Below are 15,495 nucleotides of genomic sequence, written 5' to 3'. Positions count from 1 at the left end.
TCTTTTTAGACAGTCAACTATGCAATCTATTTGCTAAATACTTGCTGATGGGGTACTTTTTGATGAACTGAAAACCAAATATCACCTAGAACTGCAGTGAGCCTGGTTAAGATGAGTAAGCAGCAGAGTAATTTGAAATGCTGTATTGAGGCCACCTGGGCCATTAGTACTCCAAGTAACATTGCACATTTTAAAAGGGAGGGATGACAGCTCATGGCTAACACTGACTGCGTTCACATGTGTTCCATGTATGTGCCAAATGTTTTACAAGGTCTCATTTATTAAACCCTCATGACTATGGTGTGGCTACTATAATTATCTCCATTTTACTAAGCCCAAAAGTTCTACAATCATGAAAAAGCTTTAATGTTCCCTTTTTGAAAATTCCTTAATATGTAACAATTGTGACTTTTAATAGACATGAATATTTCATTCAAAAAAATTAACTAAGTAGGATAAGCCGTCTGTTGTTAACCACACCAGAAACCAGGATATATAACTTATTAGCAAAAACTGGCACACCTTGTCCTTTGATCGATTATTATTAATGCTATTCTAATAAAGAGCCCTGGGTATTGAACGATGCTCAACTACTTCTAAATCCACTGACAAAACTGACTATGATCACAGAGTTTTAGTGAGGATTACATTTACTGGATTAGTGAATATGATCAATCCATGCATGTCATATCTGATACCCTTTTCTTCAGTGGTTTACTCATTTGAAAACACATATTGAGATCGCCTATGTTATTAGAACACCACAATATTTATTTGGTTAGTACATTTGCCTCTGTGTTGGATAATGGAAAGTTTATCTTGAGATAAATATAATAATTTAATAATGATTCTAACCTGTGACCAGCTCCCGGATCTCCAGGTCAGTCGTCTTGCGGAGTAACCTCACCAGTGCTGGGATGCCACCACAGTTTTTCAGAGCAATTTTGTTATCATCGTTGGCCTTCCCATACACCAGGTTTCTCAGAGCTCCACAGGCACTACGGTGGACTTCGGTCATCCGATGATCCAACAGGTCCACCAGGAGCTGGATGCCTCCTTGTCTCCTTATCTGCAAGAGCAAAGGACACCACTTTTGCTTTACAGTGTAAAGTTTCCCTACCTACAACAAAACATGTTTTTCATATAAAGTATCTGCTAACAATTAATTGCACCAAACTGAATTAAGGCATACAAAAGGAAATGGAAAAAAAATATAAGTGTTTGCTTTATATTTGATTGCCGGTATTTGCTTTAATATCCTACCAATAAAAACCCAAATGTATTTCTTTCAAACTATAGAATTTGGGAAAGGTGATTTTAACTTCATAATGAGTGCCTTAGACATTTCTCTCCATAAAAATATGCCACATCCTCATGGATGAAGTGCATGAAGAAATAAAAGGCATTAGAGTGATCCTCATTCCCTAGACTTACTAAATGTAACCACTGTCTTAAAGGGCTGCAGGAATGATGTACAAAGTGTTAAAATTATGCTTAATAGGGATATGCTCTAAACATTTCAAAGGAATCAGAAGCGAAATGAGAGACTGGAAGAACTGACACAAGGAGTTTTATCTCCGAAGACCCGCGGAAATAAGAACGTCTCTTACCTGAGAGACAGAACATGTGAGGCCAAGGCACGTTATGCTTAATTTAGGTATTTGATTCAACAACAACAAAACCACTCTACATTTTACTCTTCTTTTTATCAAAAGAAAATTTTAATCTTTTATAAGTAAATGCAAAATATTTTTGCCGTGTATTTCGAGATGCTTGTTCTCCTGGCTGCCCTTTGATTTCGGGAACAATTTTAAAATTTAAATTAGAAACAAAATAAAGTGGCTCCTTAACACACAGGCTACTTCACAGGGTTTTCATTAGCAAAGTTGCATCTGAAAACTTTTGCATGTATATGGACAAAGAGCACAATTCATCCAGGAATAATACCCTTCTCTTACACTTTATGCTTCAGCGTTCTTCAGGGATGGAAGGATTGGCACCTTCTCTACTTAATTTTTTGATTACAGAAAAACTCATTCATGTCACAGATGTGCTGGGACATCTGGCTGCATCCCCAGCCTCTTTTTCTTTTTTTTTTTTTTTTTTGAGACAGAGTCTCGGTCTGTCGCCTAGGCTGGAGTGCAGTGGCGCAATCTCGGCTCACTGCAAGCTCTGTCTCCTAGGTTCACGCCATTCTCCTGCCTCAGCCTCCCAAGTAGCTGGGACTACAGGTGCCTGCCACCATGCCTGGCTAATTTTTTTGTATTTTTAGTAGAGACAGTGTTTGACCATGTTAGCTAGGATGGTCTCGATCTCCTGACTTTGTGATCTGCCCGCCTCAACCTCCCAAAGTGCTGGGATTACAGGCATGAGCCACCACGCCAGGCCATCCCCGGGCTCTTTCAATAGTGCCCAAGTGCTGCTCTGTGAGGTGACTCTAACCACACCGTTTAAAACTGCACTTGGAACCACACCCTCACCCCAAGCCAGCATTCTTGTTTATCTGCAAATGCTATTAAATTCTTCATAGGATTTGTCATGTTCTAACTTATTTGTTATGTTTGTCATTATTGTCCGTCTTCTCCTATTAGGATGCGTGTTCTGGGAGGAAACGTCTCTGTTATATATCCTTATCCCTAAACCCAGTGCAATGCCAGACACCTCATAAATGTTCAGGAAATATTTGTCAAATGAATGGAGAGGGTTAATTAATATATTACTTGCTACGTTGGTGTTGCTCAGCTTTGCTAAAATAGTGTTTTCAAAATGAAGAAATATCCCTCTTTAAAGACAAAAAACAAACAAACAAACACCTCTTTTGTGAACAGCCAAGGATGTATCCAGAGGCCTCAGCCCTGCAGCTCTTCCAACCCAGCTTACAAACAAAATAGAGCATGTTTCATTTATACAGGGTGGCCTCTGATGATTCCGAATATGCCTATGGGAATTATTTTCATTCATCAGCAAATGAAAGCAGAAAAAGTGGAAATCCTCAGAGCACTCTTGGACTCTAAATTCCTAAGTTGGAAACCATGAATGCAGCATTTCACATATGGTGCCTCCATGGGAACATGACAGGGAAGGAAGAGGGAGGGACGTAGAGGGACAGTGTGGTTGAGGGGGTTATGGTTGCCCAGCCTGAGGGTGGTCACAGCACCTGGGTAAGGGAGACTCAAGGACCTTTTGGGTCAACTAAGGAAAGAGAAAAAAAAGTGGGAAACAACTTTGCCCAACTCACAGTTCTACCCAGGGCTTGCTTGGCACCCACCCAGGAGAGATGATGTTTGTATTCCTATATAGGTGTGTCTTATTCATGCACCCAGATTATAAGCACATCCACTTTATTATAGTGCTTGAGAAGGGATATTCCACGTGTACAAAAAAGGTTAAACTATGAGTGTCACGTTCTCTATGTGTGTATATTTGCCCATGTGTGATTTAGTTCAAAGTTCTCTGAGTTTAGTTATTTAAATAATGATGAAACCATTGAAAAGAGATAATAAATCCATTCTTACAGTGAATCTATTGGTGATGTACTAAAAACAGATGGCATCATCAATCAATCTATGCATTTTATTCATATGTATATATTTTAGCTATATTGGATGCTACAATTAATATTCCTAATTTATTATATTTCCAATTCATATGATTTAATGCATTAAGTGATTAAAATATTCCAAAACATTAAAAGGGAGAATGAATTCAAACTGAATGCAGCATGAATTCTTAATGCTAAAATGAAAACACGTTTTCAGTATGACCCTAATTAATGCCATATACCCAAATTTATAGTGAGATTTTCCATTCGATTTTAATCTATTTAGATAAACTTAAATAAGTCAATTAACCTTTTTCTTTTGCTCTTATTTGGGGTCACCAGATCCTCTATATTAAAACTTGTTTCCTTGGGGTTGAATATTATCTAAGAATGTGAGAATCCTACTTTCGTTTTCTGAAGCCAAACATTACTCAGAGTTAAAATGTAAATGGCCACATGTGTGAAATGGGATGGCGAGGTCCTTGGTTCTCCTTCCTCCCCCTGCAGCCTCCCCTCTCCCATCAGGACCAGAAGGGAGGCTATGACATGGACTCCAGTCCTCTTGCTTTTGGTGGCTGTGCGTGGCTCCGATGCCGTCCTCTTCACGTTCCCTCTATTTTGATTTTCTCCAGGACCCTTCCTTCCTCCAATTTCTTTCATTTTTTTTTTTTTTTTTTTTTTTTTTGAGATGGAGTTTCGCTCTTGTTGCCCAGGCTGGAGTGTAATGGCACGATCTCGGCTCACTAAAACCTCCGCCTCCTGGGCTCAAGCAATTCTCCTTTCTCAGCCTCCCGAGCAGCTGGGATTACAGGCACATGCCACCACGTCTAGCTAATTTTTGCATTTTTAGTAGAGACAAGGTTTCATCATATTGGTCAGGCTGGTCTAGAACTCCTGACCTCAGGTGATCTGCCTGACTCGGCCTCCCAAAGGGCTGGGATTACAGGCATGAGCCACCGCACCTGGCCCCTTCCTCCAATTTCTTGCACCCAATCCATCTACCAGTTTCTTCTGGTACCTAACATGAAATCTTACCAAGCTTCCAAACAAACCTATTTTAAACACTTAAAATGTACAACTTTCTGAAAACCTATCAGGAGAAACTTGTCTTCTTTGAAATGGCACCTTTATTTATTCTCCTCCAAAATGACAAGTTGTCTAGTTGCAATTTATCCCCCTAGTTGATCACTCCACATCCAGCAAGCTGAGCCCAGGTTTTTGTTAACATATCATCAGTGCAGGTCAGTTTACCCCCTCCTCACATTATTTCTTTAATCATCTTCATGCAGAATTGTTTTTGCTTTGTTTGTTTTGTTTTGTTTTGTTTAGACAGAGTTGCGCTCTGTCACCCAGGCGGGAGTGCAGTGGTGCGATCTTGGCTCACTGCAACCTCCGCCTCCAGGGTTCAAGCGATTCACTTAGAAGACATGAGGTTTCGCCATGTTGCCCAGGCTGGTCTTCAACTCCTAGGCTCAAGCAATTTATCTGCCTCTGTCTCCCAAAGTGCTGGGATTACAAACGTGAACCACCGTGCCAGGCCTCAGGCAGAATTCTTTAAAAGTCAAATCTTGAAAGATTTTAGGTTTCATAATATTAAAATAAAGTCAATAAAATGCTAGTAAATGTATATCTTATATTTATATATAATTCAACAATAAAATAAAATGCACTAAAAGAGTGCCTGTCATAAGGTGGTAAGTGAATAGGTATTTACGAGATGAACGGTGCAGCTGGTTGTCAGGTATCTGTTTCTCTCTCTCTCTCCTTTTTAGAGCAGGTTTAGGTTCACAGCAAAATTGAGCAGAAAGGGCAAAATTCTCATGTACTCCCTGCCCCCACATAGGCATAGCTCCCCTACTATCAACAATCTGCACCCTAAAGGTACATTTGTTACAGTGGATGAATCTACATTGACACATTGTTATGACACAAATTCTATAGAGTTCAATAGTCCAAAGTCACAATAGGGTTCATTCCTGGGTTGTACCCTCTATTATTAATATATGTACAATGACATGTATCCTCCATTATAGTTGCATACAGAAGTTTCACTGCCCTAAAAAATCCTCTGTGCTTTGCCTATTTATCCCTCCCTTTCCACTGACCCTTGGCAACCACTGATCTTTTTACTGTTTCCATGATTTTGCCTTTTCTAGAATTTCAAATAGTTGGAATAATATAGTATGTAGCCTTTTCAGATTGTCTTCTTTCTATTAGTAATAAACATTTAAGGTTTCTCCATGTCGCTAGGTATCTCATTTCTTTTTAGTGTTGAATGTTGAATAATATTCCATTTTCTGGATGTACCACAGTTTCTTCATTCATCTACTGAAGGACATCTTGGTTGCTTCCAAGTTTTGGCAATGTTGTATAACATTGCTATAAACATTTGCGTGCAGGTTTTTGAGTAGACATAAGTTTTCAACTCCTTTAGTAATACCAAGATGTGCTATTGTTGGATTACATGATAAAAGTATGTTTAGTTGGTAAGAAACTGCTATACATTCTTTCAAAATGGCTGTTCCACATTCCCACCAGCAGTGAACGGGAGTTCCTGTTGCTCCACATCCTCCCTAGCCATTTGGCGCTGTCACCTTTTGCATTCTGGTCATTCTGATAGGTGTGTAGTGGTGCCTCATTGTGTCTCCTTCTCTTTTAAGACTACCTGTGTGATTCAGATTTATTCACATTCATACAAATGATTAAAATTGAAATGATGAATGTTGAAATACATATGGGGAAATGATAGCTTCATTTGAATCTGGACTGAACAATTCTCATATCTGCTACTTTCCTGGACCTTATAGAACTGGACAGTGACCAGAAGGGACTTTTCATACATGACCTGAATAGACAGTCTTAAACTCACTTATTAAGTGGTTCTTTGATAGATGATTGACTTTAGTCAGTTGTTCCTGTGTCAATGGCTCACATTTATTTTTCTGCTTAGGTGTGCACTTCAGGAATCTAGATGGCGAGAGTAATCTACAAGGAGTAAGGGAGGTGGAGGCTGGTAAACCCCATCCCCAGGGGAAACAAAAGATGAATTAACCAATCAAATAGAGCAAAACTATGCCCTACTGCCTGTCTTTTGTTTTGTTTTGTTTTTGGGTTGTTTACAGTGAGGGCATTCTTGAACCTGATGCAGATAATCTCTGGGGAATGAACACTAGAATGCATTCCCAGTTTCCACCAGGGGAGAATAAAAATGGTTTTCATACCCTTTGCCCTAAAATCCGCTGCTTTGAAGTATGTTTACAATTTAAACTCTAGAACTGACAGTATCTAAAAATCATGCAAGAGAAGGATGCAGTGGGTATCTTCCTTGTCTTTTCCTTACAAGGTAGAATATATCTAAGCCTCTTAAATCAGAAAACAAATGGATAGGTAATTAAATTATACACAAGAGAAATGCAAGTAATGCAATAGCACCTATTGCAAAAATAGGGCCTCATCACTAAAGGAGTTGTTACTCTTAACATAATCTGCATATATTGACAATAGCATATATTTGCGAATGAATTAGCTATCATCATTAAACTGATATCAACATCAATGAATAATTTATAGCATATTCAATTACAGCAGTGTCCAGATATTTATGACAGTCTTCATAAAAATGTAATGATAATGATGATGTATAGTGGCTAAAAAAATACTTTAAACAGCTTGCAATAGAATTCCTCTCAGGAGGTATCTGTCTTTAAAAAAAAAATACTATGACAAGTTGCTTAGAGGACAGTGAGACCCTGAGGGCGTGGCCTCCCAGGCATTCAGGGCAACAGAAGAGATTGCTCACCTGCTCTGCATTTGCAAAAAGGAGGGATTTGGAGCTGGGGAGAGAAGACAGAAAAGGCTGGAGTAGCTTTTGTCAACCTATTATTTGGTGAGACACGGACCTCAAAACAGGTAAGGACCTGGGTGTGTGCTGCTATTCCTCTCAGTAATCTTTCATTTTAATAAAATGGATATATCTTTGGGCTTCTGGGTTCCCGTTGAAAGAAACTAGGCTGTGCCTGAGACTCAAAGTAAATTTTAATAACAGTGTGTAAGACTATTGCTACAAACCATATATATGTATAGCAAATCATATATATATATATGCATAAACACATATACAGTATACGCACACACACAAACTATGGATACTATATACTACAGTACTTACTTTCTTCAGATACTTGTGAAAACTCAAGTCCCAATGTCTGAGAACTGGTTTATAGAAAGAGCTGATTAAAAAGAAGATAAGGGAATGCAGTGATTTTTAACTAAATTTTCAATTAACTGTTGCTTTTCAATGGTGCTGGCTTTGAAAAAGCTTTTTTAAATGATATAATTATTACACATTCTTTTTTAATATTAAGAATTTCAATAATTTTCTCTGCTTAGAAGCTACTGGAAGATACAAAGTTTGTGGATCCCAAACTAGATGATTAACCAGATGCATGTAGAAATTGCAAAGTTATTAGTTTGTAAAACACACATTTTACCTCACTGAATTTCAACCCTTACTCTTATTAAAAAGCCAGTTAAACAATCAGTTTCCATAAAATCTGAATTGAGGTATGTCCATGTAGTTGCCTCTGAGTAATACAGAAGTATATTTCATAAAGGTCATAATTTTTTAGTAGACATTATTTTTGAGAATCTCTCTCTCTCTCCTTCCAATTGTATGAAATGGCCTGCATTCTCCATTTGATAGGTGCACCAAGATTCTTTCTGTTTATGTTTCTTTCTCAGTTGTGTTTTTGAGAGAAAGCACGTTGCAGTGACTGGAGGTGCTGCCTCAGACCTAGGTTCAAATCAAATCTTAAAACCGGTTTCCCCCAGGCAAGTTACTTAAATTCCTGTAAAGCATGAACAAAGTGTGAACCTACCTCATAGGTTGTTTTTAGGATTGAATGAGATTTCAAAAGTGAATTGTTTAACAAAGTATTCAGTAAACATTATATGTCACAGAACCATCCACTGTATCAACTTTTTGAAGGATATTCTTAATTGCTTTCTTACCTGGCCAAAATATAAATTAATTTAATAAAATGTTGATATGTGATAGTGAAAGGAATACAACTTAGGGTTTAACTTTATAAATTGGATTTAGGATGTAAACTGTATATATCGAATAGATCTCTTGCTAACTGTGAGATGAGCAGTGAAGTTTTCTGAGAATGAAGCAGACTTGGAGGTCAAATGCACCTCAAAGCTGTTTTTTTCTGGCAACTGTTTTTCTGAGAGCAGACACCCTCCACAAACATACTTGTGAGTCCTCAGAATTGCTGAACACCATAAATGAGTTTCAACTTTACTCATTAAGTGCACCCAGGAAAGGCCTCTCCATTTTTTTTAAACACAAAAAATTTCAAGTGATTCCTCGAGCTTCTTTTCTAAAGACACCACTCAGGAAATGTGATCTCAATAAGTCTAATGGTTTCTATCACTTGGTGTAAATTTTGAGCTGTCCTTGCAGACACCAAATGCAAAAATCACAAAGCATTGACAATTACAAAGAATGCCTCCAGTAAGTCTTACTGCATTCTGACTAAACTCAAATGTGAATTTTTATTTCCACATTTAGATATTTCATGATGCTAAAATCCCATGATTTTCTCTAAATTACAAAGTGTTGATGAACCCAGACTAGAAAGCACCTAAGAAATTCTAGGTCCTGGAATAACTTGAATAACTGCTTTCCTTGAATAACTTCATAACATGTAGGAGATTTAATCTATTGGATGTTTCATAAGAATACATGCTGCATATATACCATGGAATACTATGGAGCCATACAAAAGGATGAGTTCATGTCCTTTGCAGGGACATGGATAAAGCTGGAAACCATCATTCTCAGCAAACTAACACAGGAACAGAAAACCAAACACTGCATGTTCTCACTCATAAGTGGGAGTTGAACGATGAGAACACATGGACACAGGGAGTGGAACATCACACACTGGGGCCTGTTGGGGGGATGGGGGGCTAGCGGAGGGATAGCATTAGAAGAAATACCTAATGTACATGACAGGTTGATGAGTGCAGAAAACCAACATGGCATGTGTATATCTATGTAACAGACATGCAAGTTCTGCACACGTATTCCAGAACTTCAAGTATTTTAAAAAAAAGAAAGAACGCATTCAAGACCTCATGTTATTGAACTTTATTATATCAATTAAATATAGTTAGTACCATACCCTAAAACAAATATTCACTGTCTATAAAGATGGACATTGTTTAAAATATTTAAAGATGGATAGTAAGGGCTGACACATTCTTTCTCTCTCACTTCTCTGAACTCTGATCTTTCGGCTTTTTTTGTGTGTTGCTGGACAGCGCTCACCCTCCCCACCTGATTAAGCAGAGGTCTCTCCTTAGGGGCCTGGATTAGATTTCCTGGCCTGGACTCCAAACCCACCACTAGCCTTTGTTATTGGCTTTAGCTTTGTAAGTCCTTGCTTCACAGCTCACTGAGCAGACTATTTGAACTTGAACTTGACTCTGAGAAAACCTGCCACTACTATGGCATTTAAGCAACTTAACATTAGAATGATCTTCATTTTTAATCCATAATAAAGTGAAGACACCGGTTCCCAGCCTTATCATTTAACCTCGTGGATGTGATGGTCAATAGAGTAAAACTAAAAAACTGAAATAAGGAGGCGAGTCATTTGGAAAAAAGACTCAGATTACCAAGATCGATGAAAAACCCTTTTGGAATTAGAAAATTCAGTAAAATACAAACTTAACATTTTTAAAATGAAAGCTTCCTCATAGATATATATAAAAATTCATAATTTTCTTATATACTAAAAATAATTGGTCAGAATATTAACAGGAAATTATTCCATTCAGAAAAGCAACATGGTATAGAAAATACTTCGGAAATAAATATATTACGAATTGGGAAGTTTCTGTATGAAGAAAATGACATGTATTTACTGAAATACATAAAAGCAGATGTGAATAAAGGTAAATGGACTATCACATTCCTTCAGTGTTATAAAGATTTCCGTTGGTCTGCAGATTAATTTAAATATTAAAGCAGTTCAAATCCAAAGCCCAGTAAATTTTAAAGTTGTTTTTGGACACAGTGACACTGTAGTTCATCTGGAAGAATGAACATAGGAAAAAAATCACAGGAAAAATAAAGAATTATGGAAAGATGAACATATTCTAAAGCACCAATATACAGAACAATATGAAATGACCCCAGAATCAATAGATAACAATGAGAGAGAAGAAAAAAACTCCGGAAAAGATACACGTTTACAAGACTTTAGGATTTCATCATGAAGCAGTATGGATTCGATACCTAGAATTACTAAAAACAGGCTCACCACATAAGGGATGAGACAGCATTTGATTTCTTCACAACGACAAAAAGTAAATTCCAGATGGATTAGAAATGTAAACGTGAAACATAAAACAAAAAAGCACTACGGGGATCTACAAATGGATATTTATATACTACTGGGAAGACCTAAGGTTGATACAAAAGCCAGGAGCCATAATGAAAAGGACTGATACACACACATTATAAACAAACTTAAATCGTGAGGAAAGAACTAAACAAAATATTGGCTATGAACATGACAGACAAGAACTTCAGATACTTAGCACTGCTAAATTCTTCCTTGAATTTAACCAATCTATTGGATGCAACATGATATCTCTTTTTAGTTTTAATTTGTGTTTTCCTAATTACTAGTGAGGTTGAGTCTTTGAATAAATTCTTTACCAAAGAGGTAAAGAATCAACATGAATAAAATTACTTTACTGAACAATATAAACACAAACATTAATAGGTATAAGGAAATGCTCTGTTCATGAATGAAAAGAGTGGATATTGAAAAGGCTATAAATTCTCCAAAATTTATTTATACTTTTAACACAATTTCAATCAAAATTCAAGGGATTTTCTAGAACATGACAAAATGATTCTAACTTTCATCTGGAATCTTAAGTAAGCAATAAACAGTAAGACTATTTCAATAAGGAGGAATACAAGGGAGACATTATTTTATCTCATTTATAAATGATACATAAAGCCTCAATAGTTAAAACGTTGTGATACTGATGTAGTAGTCAAGATGGCTTGGCGGAACAGAATGGATAACCAGGAAATACAGCCCAGTGTACTTAGGAGCTAACGTGTGATAAAAAGAATTACAAGCCAATGTTAAAGTCCTGAATCATACCTAAAGGTCTTAGGGAAGTTGACTGTAGATCATGTACATTCCAAGAATTTAAGAACTAAATGAACCAAATAAGGGCAAAAATAAATTAAAGGAATATCTATGAGATTTCAAGAATGAATGAGGAGTCCTGAACACAAACAAGAATGGAATCAATTTAATTCCAAAATAATTGTATGCAGATATAAGATACTGCTTCAGCTTTAGTATCCTAGTGATACGGAGGCCAAGGAGGGCAGATCACGAGGTAAGGAGTTCGAGACCATCCTGGCTAACATGGTGAAACCCCATCTCTACTAAAAATACAAAAAATTAGCCAGGCGTGGTGGCAGGTGCCTGTAGTCCCAGCTACTTGGGAGGCTGAGGCAAGAGAATGGCATGAACCCGGGAGGCGGAGCTTCAGTGAGCCGAGATTGCGCCACTGCACTCCAGCCTGGGAGACAGCAAAACTCCGTCTCAAACAAACAACAACAAAAAAAGTGTAAATATAATTTTAATATATCCTTATAGAGAAGCATACTGTCCATACTGAAGTTAGGATACATCTTTAGATGGTTCAGGTATTCACTTCCTTTTCTTTCTCCTCCTCCACTCCCTCAATACAATAAGGATAGAGTGTGACACTGTGTAGTTTTATAGGGATAATTTAAATAAAGATATAAGATTGGGCGTGGTGGCTTACATCAGTACTTTGGGAGGCCAAGATGTGCAGATCACTTGAGGTCAGGAGTTTGAGACCAGCCTGGCCAACCTGGCAAAACCCTGTCTCTACTAAAAATACCAAAAATTAGCCAGGCGTGGTGGTACACACCTGTAATCTCAGCTACCCAGGAGGCTGAGGAATGGAGATCATTTGAGCCCAGGAGGCAGAGGCTGCAGTTAGCCTAGATCTTGCCACTGTACTCCAGCCTGGATGACAGAGGAAGACTCTGTCTAAAAATAAATAAATAAAAATAAAATAAATAAGAAATAAAGATCTAAGACTGACTGATAACAAATACTCTTCAAATTCCGGTCTTACTTTTTAAAAGAAATAATCAGTCATCTCCCTTGAGCATAAATATCTACTTTTTAGGTGAATGGTTACTAATTTAATTATCTCTTCATTTGGAGGGGATAAGATCTAACATATTTATTCGTATGTGGCAAAGCTAAAGTCACACGTTGTTCAACATCTCAAAGACAATTTTGGATGACCTCACATAAATTTTGAAAACACACACCCTAAAAGGTAGATAGGTAACTTAATTATTTGAAAATTATTAAAACATCTAAGAATGTGAATATAAGAGGCCCACAAATACTGCCCACAAAGCTTTCATTTTATAAGAACTGGACAGTTGCTTGTTTGGCAAATGTTTCCTGTGGGCCTTGTCTGCTCAAGGTGCTGGGGCTTAAAGGAGGTGAGATGGGCCATGGTCCCTGCAGGAAGGAGTCAAGGAACCTGTGGAGTCAGGAATTAAGTAAGGAAACCAACAAGGGAGCAAATATGACCTCTGCAATAATGAAAACTGGAAGCGGCTTTACTGAAAGAGGATCTCGCAATTTTCTAGTCATTATTTTGTATTCTTCTGCTTAAAGAAGATCCGCTAAACTGGACAAGTTTTAGGTCCATCAACACCTGGGTTCTTCTGGGTGATAAGAACCAAAAATAAGTCAGAGAAGGAAGAAAGGATGAATAGTGTGTGATGGTGTTGCTGGGGAGTGGGTCAGGGGACACTTGAGTAAAGACTCAGTGACATGAAGTGACAGAGGCCCCAAGGAGAGGGGGACCTGGAAGGCCTGTGTGCTAGTGATGAGTGAAAGATAGGCAGTGGGGCCGGAGGAGGCGAGATGAGGCTGCAGGGTCCTTGGTTTACTCTGAGGAAGACAGGAATTTGAGTTGCCCTAATTCATTGTTTTAAAGACCATGTGCCATGTGAGGACAGAATGACCACCAGCTAGGGCCACTGCCCTTGTCTAGGTGAGAGAACCACAGCAGCTTTTGACTGGTTGATGGGAGTACAAGCACTAAAAATTGGCCAAATTCTAGGTCTGTTTTACAGGCAGGGTGGTAAATATCAAGTCTGACCGAAAGAAAGGAATCATGCGTGACTATAATTTGGGGCCTTGGGCTTTTAATAAACGAGTGTGTTGATAATCATCACAGCAGTAGTTTTTGGTTGACTGACAGATGGCAAAGCAGTTCGGAAAGACACAGCCCCTCATTTAAATTTCTATGTTACTGGCATGACAAAAGCACACATTTTAAAAACTGCTATTCTTTTGTTCATGCAAAATGGAAAATAACATCTTTCTAAAATATAAAATTATGCTAAGTATACATGCAGAAATAATAGAGAAATTGTTTTGTGTCTTAGCCTATAGTTATAACAAATGAGGAGTATTAAATTAAAAGTAATATATTCCACCAAAAGAATTTGATAGAAATGTCGAGAAAATTTTCTTATGTATTTATTTTAATTTTAAATTAAAAATATATGGACTTTAAAAAATTTAAATCATCTCAAGACTTTCATTAAGCCAGTAAAAATTGTACAGAATATAATTTGCTTTATTATATGCATTACATGATGGAAAGTATTTTTTGTTATGCACGTATTTTTTTTCTTTCTATTTTAGGTGACGAAGTCTCTCAAATGTTTTGAAGATATATTTTTGTAGTAGCAAAAGCCAATGCTTAACCACACTGAACTGTGGTTGAGAAAATAATTCCAGTTTTGTTCAGTTCAGCTGATATTTATTAAGCATTGGTCCACATTCCCCAGGGTTGTCATGGTTTAGTGAAGGGGATACACACAGGAACAAATACAATGTATGAAGCCCACAGGAAAGTCACAAAACCAGCCTCCTCAGGAAATGGGGTGGGGTAATTGTTTCTGGAAGAAACACCAGCTGAACTGACTTCTTGGGAGTTGAAAAACTGGTGACCTATACAATGCAGTACATGATTAAACTCTCAAATGCTTGGAATGCAGTAGGTCCATGCTTTTTAAAGTCGAGGGCACATATGGTAGGGTTCAGGGAAAGGACAGGCATCAGTATGCCAGACAACGGCACCTCTTCTTGGCCCTTAAATTCACCCAAAGATTGGGGGGGCATTATTTTTCATACTAATAAAGACCTGGAGGCTTTACAAAGTAGAACACAAGATGTATGGGAATTTTAAAGCCAAAGTACAGAATGTAAGAGTGTGGCATGTTTCTAGAGAGCTGTTCTGGTCAACAGGCCCTGATTCCTGGAGCCCACATGGCTGAGGCCTGGCTCCACAGAGAGACCAGCAGTGGAAGGCTGGAGAGTGGGAGCTGGTCTCGGTAAGGGCCTGGGCCTAGACGGAGCCCTTCCCAGCGGTAAGAGACAGGGAGCATGGGGGATGCTGGGAAGAGACCAGCCTGGAGCTGGCACTGAAAACCACATAAATGAGGAAATAACCACATAAATGAGGTGATAGGACCCGCACATGGTTTCTGGGCAGGAATGACAAGGGAGGTTGTGGCCAGGAAGACATGAGAACAAATTTGGGAGCTGGTTCAACGGAAGGAATTATGCATCATGGAAAAGCATATCTTAGCTATTCAATGGTCTCACCATTTTCCTGACACCTAGAAATTTATAGTATAACACACACGGGGGTTTCTACATCTCTCAAACACTTTTGTTTCAATCAACTTAAATGTTTTTACTCCAATAGCTCTGTGTTCTGAGCCCCAGCAAGGTAACTGGTGGAGCCATCTTGTGTTTCTGCGTTTCGCTCTGCCTCCA

The 15,495-nt window shown here is 38.1% G+C and overlaps 1 protein-coding gene across 7 annotated transcripts in view; it reads right to left on the bottom strand.

Annotated features, from left to right (window-relative positions):
- Positions 1–15,495, bottom strand: part of CTNND2 (catenin delta 2) — a 936,154-nt gene that overhangs the window by 229,012 nt on the left and 691,647 nt on the right. For all 7 annotated transcript variants that reach the window (XM_055245590.2, XM_055245587.2, XM_055245588.2 and 4 more), the window contains one exon: positions 856–1,069. In XM_055245590.2, the coding sequence (XP_055101565.1) occupies positions 856–1,069 (214 nt within the window). The remainder of the gene's footprint in view (positions 1–855; positions 1,070–15,495) is intronic.

This window comes from Symphalangus syndactylus, chromosome 16 (genome assembly GCF_028878055.3).
Source record: "Symphalangus syndactylus isolate Jambi chromosome 16, NHGRI_mSymSyn1-v2.1_pri, whole genome shotgun sequence".
In the NCBI taxonomy this organism is placed as follows: Eukaryota; Metazoa; Chordata; class Mammalia; order Primates; family Hylobatidae; genus Symphalangus; species Symphalangus syndactylus.
Note: the sequence above shows the minus strand (reverse complement) of the source record. Positions and strands in the feature narration are given on the sequence as shown.